At 41.3% G+C, this 20,398-nt stretch overlaps 1 protein-coding gene across 4 annotated transcripts in view; it reads left to right on the forward strand.

Moving 5' to 3' along the window:
• The first annotated feature begins 837 nt into the window (after positions 1-837).
• pusl1 (pseudouridine synthase like 1) overlaps positions 838-20,398 on the forward strand; it is a 90,632-nt gene continuing 71,071 nt past the window's right edge. For 3 of the 4 annotated variants that reach the window (XM_072586475.1, XM_072586478.1, XM_072586477.1), the window contains exons 1-2: positions 845-978; positions 3,092-3,149. In XM_072586475.1, coding sequence (XP_072442576.1) covers positions 923-978; positions 3,092-3,149 — 114 coding nt within the window. In that variant the 5' untranslated portion in view covers positions 845-922. Of the gene's footprint in view, positions 979-3,091; positions 3,150-20,398 lie in introns of all 4 variants that reach the window. The other variant, XM_072586476.1, reaches the window with a different exon arrangement.

Raw genomic sequence — 20,398 nt, forward strand, 5'->3', positions numbered from 1 at the left:
TATGATAGATTGTGAGAACAATGAGTATGACATTGTCCACTTTATTAATAGGGACGGAACATAAGCACAAGGAATTTATGTTAAACCTGGATTAAATACTTGTTCAGCCTTAGTGTTCAGTTCTAGATGCTGCTCTTTAAAGAAGATGTGAAGGTACTTAAGTGAGTGTAGAGCAGATTAATGAGAATAGTTCCAGGGATGTGGAACCTTAGCTCCAAAAATGGATTGGAAATGTTGGTAATATTTTCCTTGGATAAGAAAGAAAAGGCAGGAGACTGGATAGAGGTATTAAAATTCATGTGGTTCTTGGCAAAGTAAATGTTTTCATGTGTGAACGATTTGAGACAAGAGGGCACAGAGTTCAAACAACTGCCACATTAAGCCATGTGGACACGCAACGAATGGCTTAGAATCTGGAAGCATCACGGTGGTGACAGGATAAGGAAAAACGTGCAACTGAACAGGACAAAAACAGTCCATTCAGGGAAACAGCGCTGTCACAATGGCCAGGATGATCTCTTACCCCATTGTAACCTCTGACCTTCGCGCAAACCTACGCCGTATCTCCTTACTTTTTTCTCATTAGCTCAGAGTCCATGACCGCATCAGATCGGCGTCACCCTTCGAGAAGGACCCCGAATGTGCTCTATCTCTCTCATTCAGGGACAAGTCAGGGCTGTGTTAAAATGGGCCTGCTTTGTCTTTCCATTAACCTTCAAGACATCTGGCGTAACATGGATTAATTAAACATTCAGTATAAAATCTTAACTATGTGCTTCAATATTTCAGTGGGACCTGTAGTGCGTCTGTGATTTTGTTTTTTCTGTCAGGCCCTTGTTTGGCTGGGCTTTAGGGTCCTGGAGCCTCCAGTCGCGTTCGGACGCTGAGGGAAGGACGATTGTTCCCGGGATCGGAGCACCCAATGGCGGCGAAGGCGCGGTATTTAATCTTTTTTCAGTACTGCGGCACTCGGTACAGGTGGGTGCAATCTCCCATTTTCACACGGACACCTCTAGACAGTGATTCTTTCTTCCCCAGGTGTAAATGCAGCTCCGGACACATGGACTGGGAAAGGGCTGTCTCCGATTGATTCCGGCTGCTATCATGACCCTAGTGTTTTTAGTCTCAGGAAAGAACCCATCGATTCCTTGATGGTTTAAGATACAAAAACACACACCTGGAGGAACGCAGCTGGTCTGGAAGCATATTTGCGGGGAGAGAAACAGAATTAAGTTTTGAGTCTGATATGACTTCTTCAAAAGTCAAAAAGTGTAGTGCTGGAAAAGTACATTCTGGATTAGTGGTGCTGGAAGAGCACAGCAGTTCAGGCAGTATCCAAGTAGCTTCGAAATCGACGTTTCGGGCAAAAGCCCTTGCCCGAAACGTCGATATCGAAGCTACTTGGATGCTGCCTGAACTGCTGTGCTCTTCCAGCACCACTAATCCAGAATCTGGTTTCCAGCATCTGCAGTCATTGTTTTTACCTGGAAAAGTACAGCCGATCAGGCAGCATCCACGGGGTAGGAGAGTCGACGTTTCGAGCATGAGCTCTTCATCAGGACCGGCTATGTTTTTCCAGTACCACATTTTTTGACTGATCTCCAGCAGCTGCAGTCCTCACTTTCTCCGAGATGACTTCTTCAAAACCCTAATGGTTTGTCCAGTGGCCCCAGTCTACTGTCTCTCTGGTGGACCTCGGCCAAGGAGGACTAGATGCCTTGGTTTCCACTCTCACGTGGAAAAGTAGCTAGTTGTGTGAGGTGTCAGGGGTTCCTGTCACTGATATTATCATAAGTCAGTGGCTTTAGAACTGGAGAGAAATCAGTGCATTTGAACTTTATGATATGGAGTTCAATCTATGTTGACAATCACCTGATGAAGGAGCGTCGCTCCGAAAGCTGGTGTGCTTCCAATTAAACCTGTTGGACTATAACCTGGTGTTGTGTGATTTTTAACTATGTTGACAAATGCATTGATTAGACTCAGGCAAACAGGCCAAAATAACATTTCAAGTAATCAACAAATAGTCTTGATAGTAGTTTATTGTGATGTGGCACATCAGAGTTAGTAAAATTCCAGAGACTTATCAATCAGCTCAGGAGATCCTTGAAATATACCTTCAAAGATTCTCAATATGCCCTTTATGTGACAATGCTAGACCAAATGTTGACAGTGAATGAATATTTATCACAAGATGCAAGTATATTTGCAAACAAAGAAATATTCTTAGTTGTGTACATTATTGTTTGTTGTATTCTTGTGTCTAATGATTTTCATTGTCATAAGGTCCTTTAGATGAGTTGGAAAATCCCTTGGCTATATGTCACAAGGGGTGGGTTTTCTTTAAAGTTACTATAAAAGCTGCAATGTGTTTGTTTTAATGTAGAATTAGAATTAGCTTTATTGTCATGTACTCAAATGAGTACAATGAAAAGTTTTTAACGTTACCACTTACAGTACCATCTTGGGTACAAGGTACCTGTGTACAGCTTCTTCAATTACAAGATTACAGTGTAACGATGTCACCAACACACAGCGCCACATTAGGTACAGGGTACCTAGGCACAATCCTCAGTTACAGAATAGAGAAATGAGGAAAAAAAAGTTATGGTATAACTGTAGATCAAAAAAAAATGCAAAGTTTAAAAAGACAAACATCACAATCTCTCTCCAAGTGCTGTTCGCAGCATACTAGCACAGTGGGCCTCCATGTGATCTGACCACTGGCTGCCATCACTCTTCTGCACTGGTCCTCTGGTCTGGGCTGCTAGTTGCTGGTGACTGTGCTCCAGGTGTCCAAGGCTGAGTGTCTGAGAAGACAGAAGAGAAGAAGAAAAACATAGAGGGAGGAAAAGAGAGAGAAAAGAATGGGTAGAGCAGATGAGCTGTGGCTGGAATGGCCTACTTCACTGCCATCTTATAGAAATGATCAAGATGGCAGCAGGATAGGATGCTCAAGCTGGAGCTTGTTTGCTCCACCTGTTCTTTTCTTTCCAAATGTAAGTACAACTTAGTACTTTATTGAACCATGTAAAGTGACCTCTAATATAAACACTCTGTTCATACAGACACTATATTTCATTCTTTACAGTGGAGTAATGAAATCACCTTCAGATCAAACAATTCTTGGAGTTCAGAATTATTTGGAGGTATGTGACTCTGTAAGGTTATGACCATAAAAAGCCTTTCTGCACTAAATTAAGGATGCTTTGCATTAATCTGTCTCCAATAATAAATGAATGGCGAAGGCATAAAATATATAGAGAAGGTTGCAACTTAATTGAGATTGTAGAGTGTTTTGTGTACCCTATTTAGGCTGCCTCCTTGATTTCGAAAAGACTTTCAAATGAGCCTTTTTCTGGTGTTGGGTATCAATCGTAAAGAAACATCGGTTTAAACTTATTGCTTAACAAAGAGTTTAATGTTAAGAGAACTATACAGAGGGTTGTTGAAGCATTTAATTCTTTGTCGAGAATATAAGGACATCAGAAGGAAGAGGTTATTCAGTCTCTCAAGTCTACCCCATCATTCAATAAGATCATGGCTGATCTGCCTCAACTCCTCTTTCATGTTGGCTTCTCATAGCCATCAACTCCTTGATATTTCAAAAATCTGTTTGTCTCATCTTTGAATGCTTTCTGTCATCTACCTTACACAACTACATGGGGTAGAATTCAAAACACTTACTACACTCTTGGAGAAGACATTCCTTTTCATCTCCATTTTAAATATTATTATGTAGCTGTCCCCTAGTTCAAGATTTCCCCTACTTATGGAAATATATCCCTGGGTCTTGTATGCTTCAATATGATCCCCCTTTATTCTTCTAAACTCTAATGAATAAAAACCAAACCTAACCTGTTTAATTTTGAAAATTTTGACCAATGCTTGCAATATCTTTGTAGCACATTCATTTAAAATTCCTGTGTGCAGTCCATCAGAGCCTGGTGTCTTGTCTGGCATTAGATCCATTAGTTTATCAAATACTTTGTCCCTTGTGATAGAGACTGTTGCAAGATCTTTCTTTCCAGTAGCACCTTGCTTATCTGTTATCTGTGGGATGTTTATAGTGTCCTGTACTGTGAAGTGGATGCAAAATATTGGGTAAAATTATCTGTCATTTCCCTGTTTCCTTTGTTAATTCCCCGCATTACATTCTCCAAAGGTCCCTCACTTTATCTACTCTCTTATATAACCTTGGAATCTCTTACTGTTTGTTTCTATATTTCTTGACAACTACTTTCATAATCTGTTTTCTCCCTCTTTATTAGGTGTTTCTTAATAAGTTACTGGTTCCAAAAAAAATCCCAATCCTCCAGCCTAATTTTCACCTCATTTTAAGCCTTAGTTTTTGTTTGGAAACTGTCCTTGATTGCCTTAGTTAAGTACGATTGATTCATACTTTTCATTGAATCCTTTTGATCAGAATACAATTTTGTTAAATGCCATGATGTATCAACTTAAATATTTGCTTCTGCTCATCCATTGACCTTTCCTCAGAATTTTTTCCCCCAGCCTGTGACTCTTTAAACATACCTCTGTCGTGGCCCTTATTTAAGTTTAGGACACTGGTTTGACACCTGCATTGCTCCCTATCAAAGTAAATTTGAATTTCTGCCATGCTCTGATTGCAATTCTCTGGCCAGACCTTAACTTTGAGATTCTTATTGATTCTACCTTATGATACATTACTTGATCTAAAATAGTCTGTTCCAAGACAGGCTGTGCAACATACTGATCTAAGAAGCCATCCCTACTGCAAAAAATAATGTCCAAGAGAATGTTACATCAAAGACCACAATGTTGATGAATAGTCACAGAATCATAGAATCATTGCAGCACTGAAGGAGGCCATTCAGGTTTGACTATCCAAAGGCATTTACCTTTTCAGATAATAATCCCTGCCCTCTGAAATGCCCTAATTGAACCTATCTCTACCGCACTCTCAAACATTGCATTCCAGATCCCAGATCCTGGCTGAAAAATATTCTCCATATTGATGTATCAAGGTGGTGAGAGAGTATGGCTGGGAGTGTATGTTTGATTGCCTTGATAAAGATAAAATGTATATATTAAAGATAAACCTTGGCAGCAGCATGGATGGGCCAAGTGATGAAACTACTTAAACTCTCCTGAAGAAGTTGGAAGCTATGGGAGTAAGTTGTCAAATCCAGGGAAATTACTCAAGGTCTAAGGTACAGAAAGTCAATGAGCCAATCTGCTTTGGAAGAGGAATGAGAACAAGCTGTCAAACACTCTCAGCAGTTAACAAATGCTCGTTTCTGGTCTAATGAATACTTTTGAGTTTCTCTGAAATGCCACAACTGATGTTGAAGCTGCCGCACCCATGGAGGTGTTAAATGGAGGAAATAGGGGTCTCACTTACTATCTGAAGACATGTCGGGAAGTCTGGTATATCAAGGACTAGAGGTGGCCTAGCGGTATCATTGGTAGACTATTAATCCAGAAGCGCAGCTAATGTTTTTGGGACCGGAGTTTGCATCCACCATGGCAGATGATGGATTTTGCATTCAGTGTAAAATATCTGGAATTCAGTATCTACTGATGATCATGAAACCGATGTCGATTGTTGAAAAAACTCATCAGGTTCACAAATGTCCTTCAGGGAGGGAAATCTGCTATCCTCATCCACATGTGACTCAGTTGTATCAGTTGCTACAAACACTCAAAAGGAAATGAAACCAGCTGGACCATCTAGCATCAACCCAGGCGTCGGAAAAGGCAATGACAGTGACAGCCCTGTTGATGCTGCAAAGTCCTCTTTATGACCATTTGGGGACTAGTGGCAAAATTGGGAGAGTTCAAAGACAAATCAAGCAACAGCCTGACATAGACATAATCGCGGAATCATACCTTACAGACAATGATCCAGACACCACCATCACCATCCCTGGATGTGTCTTGTACCACCATCAGGACAGACCCAGCAGAGGTGCTGGCATAGTGGTATGCAGTCAGAAGGGAGTTGCCCTGGGAGTCCTCAACATTGACTCCAGACCCCATGAAATCTCATGACATCAGGTTAAATATGGGCAAGCTGATTACCATGTACAGCCCTCCCTCAGGTGCTGAATCAGTATTCCTCTGTGTTGAACAGAGGACAGCAAGAGTGCAAATGTACTCTGGCAGGGGAATTTCAGTGTTGACCACTAAAACTGGCTTGACAGCAGTACTACTGATCAAACTGGTCGGGTCCTAAAGGACATAACTGCTAGACTGGACCTGCAGTGGTTAGAGAACCAACAAGAGGGAGAAACATGCTTGAGCTCATCCTTATCAATCTGCCTGCTGCACATGCATCTGTCCATGACAGTATCAGTAAGAGTGACCACCGCCCAGTCCTCATGGAGGACCACCTTCACACTGAGAACACCATCAGTCGTGTTGTGTGGCATTATCATTGTGCTAAATAGGATAGACTTCAAAAAGAACTAGCAACTCAAGATTGGACGTTCATGAGGTGCTGTGGGTCACTAACGGCAGCAGGATCCTATTCCAACACCTGCAACCTCCTAGCCTGGCATATTACCATCAAATCAGGGGATCAAGCCTGGGTTTTTGGTCAGTGCAGGAGGAGCTGCGCAAGGCATACCTAAAAATGAGATGTCAACCTGGTGCAGCTACCAAACAGGACTACTCCCTGCACTTTCTCCTACTTACATGCCAAATAGCATAAGCAGCAAGTGATAGAGCTGAGTGATCCCACAATCTGTGGATCACATCTAAGCTCTGCAGTCCTGCCAAAGCCAGTCATGAATGGTTTCGTAGAATAGAAGTTTCACAGAATGAGGTTAGTGATAGCAACAAGGGAGTCAGTAGCAAGGGCAGGGAGTAGCCCTTGGTAACAAGGCACTGAGTGCCTTAGAACAAGAGCTCACCAAAATGAATCCCCCCCCCCCCCTTATATAGGGAGATTAACACTGTGCACGACACTTCAGATGTGGCCTCACCAGTGCTCTGTCTAAGTAAAGCATAAGTTCTCTATTTTTTATATTTAGTACCCTTCGCAATAAACAATAACATTTTATTGGTTTTCCTAATATGTATGCTGTAATTCCTGTATACCAACATTTTTATGATTCATGCTGTAAAATATCCAGATCCCTCTGCATCTCAGTTTAGCAGTCTCTCACCATCTAGATGAGTATGCTTTGTATTCTTGCTAACAAAATGGACAATTTCGTATTTTCCCATATAATATTCAATTTGCCAGATCTTTACGCACTCACGTATTTTGTCATTATCCCTTTGTTATCCCCTTATCGACTCTTCAACATTATTTATTTACCTATCTTTGTGTCACCAGCAAATTTAGCAACTTAAGCCTTTGGTCCCCTCATCGAAAACATTTACACCAATTGAAAAATGTTGAGGCCCGAGCACTGATCCATGTGGCACAACACTTGTTACATCTTGCCAACCAGAAAATATCCAATATATGTCTAGGCTGTGCTTTGATCTATCCATTCCAATATATTACACTACGCCATGACCTTTATCTTCTCCAATAACTTTTGATGTGGCACTTCATCAAATGCCTTGTGGAAATCTAAGTGCAACACATCTACTTCTCTCCCTTTTTCCACAGAATGTTACTTCTTCACATTTAACCATTACTTCCCTTTCACAAGACCATGTTGGTTCTGCCCGGTTTGAAGTGTGAGCTGTAGCATCTTTAATAATACCTTATAAAGCTTTTCCCAGATAGATGTCGAACTAACTGGCCTTTTATTTCATGCTTTCTGTCTCCATCCCTTTTGTTTAAAGAAGCAAAATTTGCTATTTCCCAATCCAGTGGAAGCTTCCCTGAATTTAGGGAATTTTGCAAAATTAAAACCATTGCAATGCATTTATTTTCCTGAATCCCTAAACCACCAATGCACATTTAATAACTTCAGCCATTGATGTGCTGGTTGGCAATGAATGACCTGTCTGTCTGTTCTAGTGACTGGAATAAAAGAAATGAATGGGAATATTTAGTCGTGTTACCAAATTGGATTTTCTTTAATTTAAAAACCAAAAGAAATGCAGATGTTATAAATCAGAAACAAAAACAAAAGTTGCTGGAAAAGTTCAGTGAGTCTGGCAGCATCTATGGAGAGAAATCAGTTAACATTTTGGGTCCGGTGGCTCATCCTCAGAACACATGGTAGCTAGGGACTGTTGGTTTATGTGCAGAAGCTAGAGTTGGGTGAGCGGGTAAGGAGTAAATGAGAGGTGGGTATTGAAGCCAAAAAAAGAGGAACAGCTGGACAGACAAAGGAATGGATAGCGATCTGGCTAGGAGAGTGAATAGCTGTTAATGGAGTCTATTCGTGGCTAATAAGAAGTTGTGTTTAATGGCATACTATATGATAATAAGTCAGACGGCATCCGAGGAGCAGGAGAATTGATGTTTTGGGCAAAAGCCCTTTGGCTTTTGCCCAAAACATCAATTCTCCTGCTCCTCGGATGCTGCCTGACCTGCTGTGCTTTTCCAGCACCAGATTTGACTCTGATCCCCAGCATCTGCAGTCCTCACCTTCACCTATGTGATAACAAGTACTAGGTGTGTGAGCTTGGGGATTAGGACATGGGAAAGTTCAGACCTTAAAATTATTAAACTTGATATTGAGTCTGGAGGGTCTCCAAGCAGAAAGTGAGGTGTTGTTCTTCCAGCTTGCACTGAGCTTCACTACTGCAGCAAGCCTGAGACAGAGGTGTCGGCCAGGGAACAGGGTGCTGTGGTAAGGTGGCAGGCAACTGGAAGCTCAGGGTCATTTTTTTCGGACAGAATCTAGGTGTTTTGGGAACTGGTCACCCAGTCTCCACTTAATTTCCCCAGTGTAGAGGAGACTACATTGTGACCAGTGAATGCAGTAGACCAGATTGTGCAGAGTGCATGTAAAGTGCTGCTTCACCTGGAAGTATGTTTGGGACCTTGGATACTGAAGAGGGAGGAGGTATATGGGCAATTGTTACACTTTCGGTGATTGAAGGGGAAGGTGCCATAGGGGTGGTGGGAATGAAGGAAGAATAGACCAGGGTGTCACAGAGGGAACGGTCCCTGCAAAAGGCAGACAAGGAAGGAGAAGGGAGTATGCCTTATTTTCTTTACATTTGGGTGAACCCTTAGTTACATGTTAGAAATTTTAGTTGGGGAGAAATGGTAGAATACAGGTGATATGATCTTATGTTGTAATAACATTGACAAAAGACCTTGACAAAACATGACAGAAATGTAGTAAGAAAAAATTTGCAGTCATGTAAGATTTAAATATTTAAAATACCAGATATAATGGAAGTTAGTGGAAGCAAAATATAAAGGAATGTTTGAAACAGATTAACATGTTTTTTGGGTGGAAAACTTGATATAGCCAATATAAACTAAACTAAAGTTCTTTGATCCTCTTCCCCTCTCTTCTCATGCACAGTAGTATGATGCAGACATAGCTAATACTTACATCTGTTTCCCTAGTTCGCTTTCTGGTTTCTTGCCCTAAGCTGTAGCTTGAGGAGTGTCACTCTTCCTGGCTGACTCTTACTCTTACCGCCCTCCATAGGTGTTTGAAAGGGTTTTCAGCTTAACAATCAACTTACCTGACCATGTTATAGATGCACCTTCTATGGGCAACAAGACCAGACTCCAAGACGTAGCTGCTGGTTCAAAGGCAGGGTCTCATCCACTGATGCAAGGCTTAAACATTCAAATACTTAGGATTTTGAAGGAAGCAGGGCAAACTGATTTCAGGATACATAGCTTTATTAATAGAGTATAAAAGCAAGGAATTTCTGTTAAAGTTGATTGGATTTTTATAGAATAAATAAGGAGAAACTGTTTTCAACGCAGATGGAATGTTAGCCAGTGGACATAGATTTAAAATAATTGACAAAGGGATCAGGAGGGGAAAGAAGAAACTTTATGATTTAGACTGCACTGTCTGAAAAGGTGGTGGATACAGATTCAATAGTACAATAAACTTTCAAAGGGCAATTAGTTATATGTGAGGAAAGGAAAACATTTGCAGGGCTCTGGTGAGAGAGCAGTGGGAGTAATTAGGTGGAAATTTCAGAGAGCCAACTGACACGATGGCCCAATGGCTGCCTTCTGTGCTTAAGATTTTGTGATTCGATGAACAGATAGCCTGGAGGCCGTTTCAAGCTTGTAACCCATTTAATAGTTTCTATGTCTAGGAATGCAGGGTTGGAGTGCTTCACAGCAGAAGTTACACAGCTCTGGTCTGACTCTGCCAGGATGTTCTTGGCATTTCAATATTCAATGAATCTTTAATAGTCCGTGTTTGAGTTACAAGTAGAGAACAGCTGCCAACCCTTGCATTGATGCAGGAAAGTTGGAGTAGAACTTTATGGTTTTATTTTGTCGTCAGCAATGTAGTCTGTCTGTGGGATGGAAGAGAGAGTTGGATTAAATGTAATGATTACTGAGAGAGGCGTATGCAAGCTTTCATTTCTCGCGAGTTGAATTGGCTTACATTGTACAGAAACTGTAGCATGAGTGGCTGCAACCCTGTTGTGGTTATACTGCCACATTTAACCTTGCTAAGTCCAGACAACTGATTCCAGAAATACTGACGCCATTGACAAAGCACTTTTTTTTTGTTGAAGTAAGATTTCATTATTTCATTTGGGTTCAGGGTTCATTCAGTAGTCCCCTTGGCAACTCATAGGAACAGGAGTAGGCCCTTCAGCTCAACAAACCTTTTGTGTCAATGAGATTATGGCTGATCAAACACTTCAATGCCTTTTACCCACACTATCTCATAACCTTTTTACACCACTGCAAATAGAAACCTGTCATCCTCTAAATTTCCCCTGCAAATATCCCTTAAAGTATTTTTCAGATATCAATGAGCTCACCTCTCATTCTTCAAATACTTCAAAGAATACAAGCCCACTTTGCCCAATCTCCCTTCACGAATCAGTCCTGCCATCTCAGGTGACCCTTTGCTGCACTCCCTCTACAATAATAATATCTTTCCTGAGGTAAGGAGACCAAAACTGCAAACAATACACCAGATATGATCCAACCAATAGGTAAATGTACACCTGGTATGATCCTGCTTATTGATCTGTGACCGTTTCCAATTCTAATCTTAACCTGGGTTTTCGCCATCTCCTGCCAATGTCCATTTACCATTAATTTGCTTTCTGTCCCCTTACACATACTCCTCCAACATTGCAATATCATCCAACCCACATTTTAAAATCTGCAAGTTGGATCAAGTCATGAGCCACTCCAGTGAAGGAAATAACTGAATCCTATACACTGAGGAACTAGGGGAGGTGGGAGAGATATATTTAACTTTGGACTGAGCAGTGAGAAAGTGTCTCAACTCCGAGATTTTTGTAGTGGAGATGCATTAGTACCAGACTCTGGGATTGTAGGCTTGGGATCAGAGTTGTCCTTATATTGTTTGTCACAACAATTGGGAATTGCAAATCCATTACAACAGCATTTCTGTGGTCTTTGCATTAAAGTTTCAGCTCTCGGGAGTTTGGCAAATGAATGCTGCATAGTGTCTGGCTGGGATTTTCTGTATGGAGTCGTCTTCCACCAAGAGAGTAGAATGGCCGACTGTTCTGATATGGCTGATTTCAACTGTGAAATTAATGCTCTGTAGCTTGGGAGGGGGAAAATAACTCAGCAAATCCAGACCTGCTTCTTGCTAATTGAGACCATTAGAAAGTGCACCAGCATAGACTTCAGACGAGAACGTAAATGGGCACTGTTGCAATGCGTCCTTTAGTGGGAAAGCAAGCTGCCTTATGAAAGATGGTGACTTGGACAATGGACTGGAGAACTGCTGGAGAATATGTCCCATCAAAAGCAAGGGGATGAAAACTGGCCAAAAAAACCCTCACCTGAATTGACTATCGACTTCGAACAATTGAATTATATTTATGGAATCTGTGTGTGGTAACATCAACCACAGATCACAGATTTCTATTAAAACCAGCCTTTGCTGATGGAGAATAATCATTTGGCCCAGGAATTTTGCACCTTGCCCTGTGTGCTTTTCTTTCATCTGCCCTGTGTGACTGTGTGTGTGAGTTTTGTACACCAGACGGACAGACCTGGACCTGCCACAAATTATCATTGTGGAATTTGAATGCATATTTTATTGTGGTTTTCTTTTAACTTGATTTGCACCATATGTGGCTGAGATTTATCTCCTAGCCTGGAGCCCATTAAAAAGGGAAATTTCTGGCTTATAAAGTCCTGAGCAATCTTCTGACAAGTACTGCTCCCAGATAGATTTACAGATGAAAGATTACAGCACTTGCCGTTCTTGTTATTAAAAGCTTCAGTGTTGAGATTTGTACTATTCAAACCATGTCTTTTTTGAGGGAGTAGAATATTCAGTCTGTGCCTGCTTTTGGACTCTTTCCTGCCTCTTTTCTTATTCTAGTCTTGAAAGTGCAGGGTTACTATTCCAAAGCACCTGCCATACCGGAGTCCTTCACTGATGCAACTGACCATTTGTCATGTGTATCCAAGCAGCGACTATCCAGTTCTATGGCCAGAGGGTTCCATAGTTTGTTCAGTGTTTCGGAAGGTGCCTCAAGCCTGCAGAACTGTACCCCAACCTCAAGGCGAAGGACAGTAAATGATTGCACCCTCTCACTGTTGCACTCCTAGCTACAGCAGGCATTTTTCTCAAAGAATCTGAGACTGCAGTAGTGGATTCCACAAATATATGCTTTACTTGCTAGTATGGTTCCTCCTTTGTCTTTTTGATTTTATTTCCTCTTTCTTGCAGCAAGATCTATCTTTATTATTTAATACTGAACAACTGCGCTGATCTGAGGAAGGATCACTGGATCCAAAACATTAACTAACAGATTTCTGACCACAGATGCTCTCAGACCTGCTGAGCTTTTCTAGCAATCTTTTTTTTTGTTTTTACTTTCCAGTATCTGCAGTTCTTTCAGTTTTGTAGTAGTTTGCAGAGTATTGCGTCCTCCTTGTACGCTGTACTTTTTGGCACCTGTAACTTGGTAAAATGCCCTAAGACACTTCAGAGGAGCATTCTTAACAAGATTTGACTGAGCCAAATAAGGAGATATAGGCCAGGTGACTACAACATTAGTGAAATGTGCATATTTTAAAGATTGACCAAAGAAAGAAATGGCAGCAGAGGTATTGCAGGAGGGAATTCTTGAGTTTAAGGTCTGTGCAACTATGGTGAGTAATGAAAATCAGGAATACATAAGAGACCAGAACAGTGCAAGGATTCAACTCAAGCCATTTACTTGACACCAGGTATCCAACTGAGTGGTCATATGCATTCACATTACTGACATGAGGCAGGAACTGGGACTACATGCACAATGGCAGAAACAAACTGTGACACTAGATATAATGTCACAAATGTATTTTTATGTGCTTGTAAATTTGCCAGAAATGGCTTTATCTAACAGTAGGTGGAGTATGCATATCATTCAATTAACAGTAAAGCCCCTATAAAATTCGCAATCCATCCTAACAATGGAAATATTGTCCTGTAGCGTGACCAATAATCTGAAATGTTGAGAACAGAGATCCTGTGAGAAAGTTCTCTGACAGTTACACGAGTAGGAAGTGCAACTTTTATCCAGTTTGTTAGTGGGATGGAAGATGATTGGAATGTGCACACTTGATCCCCCAAAAAAGCTTTCAAATAACCTTGTATGATGTTGATTTTTACCCCTTCATTGTTTCCTCAATGTAAAATCACCCAGTTTTCTTGAATATTATGAAAGTGTTCAGCTTAGCATGTGAAAAAACTATACTTCCCTTCATGAACTCTTATAAGACTATAGATTTGGAGGAGGTCAATACTGAAACAGCATGTGGTCTGGCCCCTAACTAGTGTTTCCCAAATTCATTCCTGAGTTTAGTGCTTCAGACTTCAGAAGACCTCCAAAGTGAAAATTGTTAGTGGAGCGAGGAAGAGGGTAATTGGCAGGGATTTGCATGGGTTACAGATATTGAACAATGTGGGTTGTGGGAACTGATTTACATCAGTTTGCCTGCAACGATAGGAGATTCGCCAACTTTAAGTACATTTAAGTCGTCATTGGACAAGCATATGGACGTACATGGAATAGTGTAGGTTAGATGGGCTTCAGATTGGTATGACAGGTCGGCACAACATCGAGGGCTGAAGGGCCTGTACTGCGCTGTTATGTTCTATCTATAAAAATTGAAAATCTACTGTTTTACAGATTGTGGTGATTTCAGCAATGGGGTGTCAGCACACAATACAAATGCCAGGACTCTTTTCTCAAACACTCTGAATCACTTGATAGTTCAGAGACAGTTGTCTTTCATGAGACCAGTAATACATTGATAGACACATTTTTGTTTAAGCAAATATGTTCGGGGATCTCCTGCTTCCTGCAAGAAATGGGCTTTGTTGAATGGACAGAATAAGATGAGTCCTTCACTCAAGACGTGTCTTGTGGTGTTTTCAAGAGGTAGTACTCAAACTTGAAAACATTCTCTCTCAAAAAAGGAGAATTGCTATGAGAAAACCCTCAATAGAGTTGTCACATTATATGAGCTATATCATCAGATCTTGTCCTGCTGTTCAAAGTGCTCTTAATGTGATTTATTGATTCTTATCTCAGTTGGACTGAGTATAAATAGCAAAAGCTTGTTGCCTTGCTCTGAGAATCCTTAAAAGGAAAGTATAGGGCTCAGATTTAGCTTATTCAGGTCATAAGTGAGGCATTAAATACAGTAATATGCTCTCAATAGTGATGTATTTCTGACTTAAGCAAGTATTGGAGAACTCAATGGGTGGTTTTGTGCATTCAAATGCTATTATAATGAGGAGCTGGAATATTATGAATGTTGAGCGAGATCATGTGTGATATTACTGAGGGATGAGCTATAGGCAACGCTCACTTTCTATGAAATAAAACAAAATGAATGCAAACAATTTCCAAGTGTGAACATATTTTCCTCACTTGATAGCACTCAATCTTATTGGGGAAAGGCTAGTGACAGTCCTTGGAGACACTGCCAGTGAACGTCAAGGAACAAAATCTCACTGATCAGCGTCCGCACACGCACACTCCCACTTCTGATGACCATCATGCAAAGAAGTTTAATCACAAAATTTTTCTTTTTTATTTCATTTTGCAAGGAATTATTGTAAATGACGATTCATGTGTTGTACAAATGTTAAGTATTTATTGTATATGAATGGGTTAAACAGATTCAGAATGAACCTATATTCCTGCACAACCAATCTACACCACTCAGGGCTCAGTACAAATTCTTTAGGCACTTGTGGAAAGATACAACAATGCTGCACGTTAGAGTGTTCCCTCTGCAAACTTAGTGGTAGGTTAATGGCCTCCACCTATGCCAATTTCCAATGTTCCTATCTTTCACAGAACAGAAATGTAATTTATTGTAGAAAGTCTTCTTTCCCTGGTTATGAAATCCTTCCTCAACTGTTGGAATAACCTTGCTGCTGTGATGATGTGTCTCTTTGCCCTTGGCCCCATGCCTGTAGCTTTCTCGGTCTGATCACAGACTGGTGGGGACAGAAAAGCACGCCTCTGCAGAGGGTTCCTGCTGGAGGTGGTTGTGTTCTTCTCTTTTTGTGATCTTCTCGGTTTTGATTATGTACAGTACTGGTTCCGTTTGATTTTAAAGGACAGCTCTGGGATCACCAAAGTGCCTTATGTGGACCACATCCCCGTCTGGTCATTTTTGAAACTTAGGAAAAATGTCAATTCCATTGTGTTCCTTGGATTCGGGGCCCCTTTCACCTTCTCTTCGACAGGGTATAATTCATCCTTGTCGACTCTGTACCCGAAGTACGTGATCTCCATTACCTGGAACACACGTTTTTTCCCTTTTTTTAGCCAAATGCCACCCTCCGAAAATGTCGTAAGATCTTTTCCAAGCTCTCCACATTTGTCTTTACAGTAGCTCCTGAGATTAAAATGCCACCCAGACAGGCTGTCTGTCTGGGCACTGCTTAGCGGATGTTCTCCATTACCCTTTGAAAGATGGCGCAAGCTGAAGTTACCTCAAGAGGGTGAGTGAGTGCAGTTGTCCAGTTCTTTTGTGAGTATTTATGGTGATGGACTTCCTGGATGACTCCCTCAAGCTCAGTTAGAGGTAGCCATGGCTCATATTCAATGTAGAAATGTGTGACTTCCAGCCAGCTTTTTGTGAAAGTCTTCAATGTGTGACGTAGAGTATCTGTCTAAACACGATGTTCTGTTTACTGACAATTTGTAACCTCACAGAAACAGACCAAGTTGTCAGGTTTCACAATTGGGACAATGGATGCAGTCCATTCGGCAAATTGCATTGAGTATTCGATGCTAAGATTCTCCCCACGATCCAATCTACTTTGGCTCATAGGACATAGGAGACTGGTCATACCCTGAAATAGTTAAGTCAGGCCTTTGGTTCTACATAGTTGTGGTCTCACTGCCATTTGTTTTACGCTTGAAACATTGCAGAATACTTCCAAATTACTTAATCTAGATCGCCAGTGCTCACTTTCAAGAACTGGGAGGATTTTGCATTGCTAGTCCCTTCCCAAAATGTTGGAAACTGGCCCTTGTTCTACCATTAAGGGAAGTAAAACCGACTGTTGCTTGCCCGTAACTAGGGTTATGGTGGTCCTGAAAATACTTAAGAGCACCCCAGTGCATGTGACCAATGTAGCCTTGGTTTTTCATAGGCAAGATGCCTCATTGGAGTTTTCTAAAGGTTTGCTGCCCAGCAATAGATACAATTGCACCCATGTCTACCTCCATATCATGAGTGGTCATTTCCTTGGAGTTTTATCTTAATTGGGACCATTATGGGAGAAGTGATGTAATTTAGCTGTCATCAATTCCTCATCCTTGGGCTGATCCATTTGCAAAGCAAGTTATTTATTTATTTGAGGTGGCTTTGTCCTTTTGGTCTGAGCAGTCACATTTCTCCTGCTTTGGTAACATTTGTCTAGGGTGAGCTCTATGATTACGAAGACAGCATGGATGTTCTTCCTCCTCGCTGTATTGTAGAGAAACTTCCCAACCAAGTCTGGAACCTTGTGGCCTCAACTCCAATTATCCTGCCTTGGCAACAAACAGGAGCTGGAATATTGTCCATTGGACTCTGAGAGATGGGTGTCGCCCAAAGTTCGAAAAAGTCCTGTCTATGGAACCCTGAAGCTCCTGTGTCCATTTTCTCTGCATTTTCATGGGAAAAGGCCTGTTCTGTGGCTTTCTTGAAGTCCGATCTGGTTTAGTCAGAGCTTCCTTTAGGTCGCAACATTATTAATTCCACAAACTATAAACAATCCTGTACTTTTTCCCCTGAAGTGCTGACCCACAATCAGCATTTTGCCAATTTCTGCAGTCTCAACAAGAGTTTAGTAACTGGTTCCCTAGGAGGTCTATTTGCCATGTTAAACCTGTAACACTGCAATTTAACATATGATTTGGGGGCATAGTGGTCCACTACCATATCTCAGTTTGTCAAAGGATTTTGACTCTGGGGTTGCCAGGTAAGATAACCTCTTTCTGATGCTGAAAGCAGGAACCCCACAGAAGTCAGGAAAATTACTTTTAGTTAATGATCCCCTTTTATTCCATTTGCTTGCCAAATGTATCTCGTTCTTTTGGTGTCCCAGAGCCAATCCTCCAAATCCGCATCATTTCCAATACTTCCTCTTCACAATCTTAGTGGGTTCTTTGAAAGGTCTGATACTTTGTTCTTGTTACCAATGTAATAACTCCGGAAGCCCAACTAAAAAGGAACACCATTTATCGTTTAAAATAAAGCCGTTCCTTATGGCATATATAGGCTAGTCCCAGCCTTAGACTGTTTCACATGCCCTTCCCTGGTTCTGCCTTAAAGACCATGTTACCAAGGGAACGCATAGTCAATGACCTCCACAGGGAGATTAATTAGGGATTCCTCTTGGGTCTGGTAGGGGTTATTACAACTGTGGTGTTCAGAATGACACTCCAGCATAGGCCTCTGCTGTGTTTTATAAAGGCTTAATTTTTGTCCTACATATTTGTATTGGAGAGTTATCTGTAGGTGAATAATTCTGCTCCCCCACTCTGAAACATGACAGAATAGGAAATAAATGTCTTCCTCTTTGCTGATTAATGAAATGAGGCTAAATTTCACTCATCACCATTCCCTTGCATCCAAGTAGGTTTCTGTAAAGAACCTTGGTGTTGCTGAAGTTGTGACAGTTGCTGGTGTTCGTGCCTCAGTACCTCTCTCGAGCACCACTAATTCCAGCTATAATATTCCACATTGTTACCTGGGTTTGCAGTAATTTAACAGTCTGCGTTGTGAAGCAACCATAAGGAAATGAAACAAAAGCTACACTGAACACACAGGGTTGCATTACAATCGCTTGGCATGTGTGGCAGGGCTATTAGCAAAGCCATTCTAAGAGTGTCAACCTGATTATTCTGTCAGATGATAGGCCGAAAATGTATTCCCAGCATCATCCAGTTTTTGTGGCTGAGCTTTGATGACTCAGTGGCCCTTAATCTAGGTTGTCACAAGCGAGCTGCTTCAAGAACCTTTCCAGGACAGAGCCTGACTCCCTGTAGAAACCTCCCCTTTCCCCACTCTCAACATTTACTGTGAAATCAAACCTTGATATCACGTGTTGACTTGTGCGTGTCTTCCAATTTTTCATGTCTTTCAACAGAAAGTCTTTGTTCTTGGGATGTGGAACTGCTGTGTGTTTAGGAGCAGTGCCAATGAAAAAAAAAACAGGGATCTCAATAAAAGAAAAATCCGAAACTTGAGCTGCCCAGTCACAGATTGGAGTTCAGTCCAGTGACGCTTGCATATGTTGTACACATGCATAGTTCTTATACTTGTGTAGCCATGTATTGCCAGAAGGCTTTGGCAATTGCCTGCTTTAAGATTAAAATGTCTCTCATTTTCTCTTACTCTTCTCAAGTTTGGCACTCGTGTCCTTCAACCATTGATTTGAGCCCCTCTTCCAGGGCTTGAATTTACAATGTACGTTGCAAATCTGGAGGAGGTGCCACCTGTGGAATATTAAATTATTGATCTGATACTACTGTGAGGGGAATAAATAACAGGACCTTCTCATGGGCTTCTGGTACAATTGCAACATTTAAAAGGCATTTGGATGGGTATATAAATAGGAAGGGTTTGGAGGGATATGGGCCGGGTGCTGGCAAGTGGGACTAGATTGGGTTGGGATATCTGGTCAGCATGGATGGGTTGGACCGAAGGGTCTGTTTCTGTGCTGTACATCTCTATGACTCTGAGTCTCTTGAGCAGTACTGGAGCTCCAGTTAAAGTATACAAGATGAGTTGGACAAGTAATTGTCATTCACAATTATTTCTAACTGTTTTTGGAAACGAAAATGCTAACGTCCAGGGGGAAACGTCACCTTTAATGAGGTCATTAGTTATTTAAATTGGCTGCCATTCTCCATTCAGCGAGATGGGGAATGTCCTCAGCAGTGGGACTACTCAATATACCACCCCAATATTGCTGCCAGTGCTTTACTGCTGCCCCACCAACCTTTTCACCCCCACCCACAGTCTGTAAAATTCTGCCTTCAGGATCATGCCCTGCTATGGACCAAAAGCTGGATGGAGTCCTTCAGATGAGCAACTTGAACAAAGTTTCCTGCAATGTTGTCACCAAATACTTGGATGCAGATGGCCTGACAAACCTTTGTGGAGCAAGAGAGCATTTTTCATAGTACCTTCCAAACCCAATAATTACAGCAATATGTGTACTACACTACAGGGAGAGGAAAATACAAAGACATATGTCAGTCATGAATATTTGATTTGCTTCTCTTCTTCCAAGTATTTTCCATTCTCCATGAAAAGTGGATACAGAAGCCTGGCAAACCATGCAAATGCTGCTTCTTTTGGCAAAATTGCTGCAGTTTTCCTTGCCTTAGAGTGAAGCTGTAGACTGGTTCAGGACGTTCTCTGCATTCAGTCTAATAAAAGCATCTGTTTAAAGAAAATCTGTTTTAATAAAATTACATTTGAAGTCATCCATCTGGCTTCTTTAAAGTTTTAGTTGAATGTCAAGAGAGAAATCGAAAACAAAGTTTGTGTGTGAAGAGAAGTTGGTGTTTTATATGTTTAAACAAATGTGTAGCCTGTTTAGAATTATAGGCAATTATACCACCATTTTCCAGCTTTAAGGATTCCTCAAGTTGCATTGCCTTTCTGCTGAGAGAAAGGTTCTTGTGAACACCCCCTTTCAGTAAATATTGCCAGTTGGAAAACCTTCACAGAACATTGCTTCATTTCCCAGTCTCACTTTTCAGCTCGGGACGTAGCAGGGGAGCCCTGGTGAGGTGACACCACACATTCTTTTTCTCTAACATCTTTCCTTAACCT

The sequence above is a fragment of the Chiloscyllium punctatum genome, chromosome 16 (assembly GCF_047496795.1).
Source record: "Chiloscyllium punctatum isolate Juve2018m chromosome 16, sChiPun1.3, whole genome shotgun sequence".
NCBI lineage: Eukaryota > Metazoa > Chordata > Chondrichthyes > Orectolobiformes > Hemiscylliidae > Chiloscyllium > Chiloscyllium punctatum.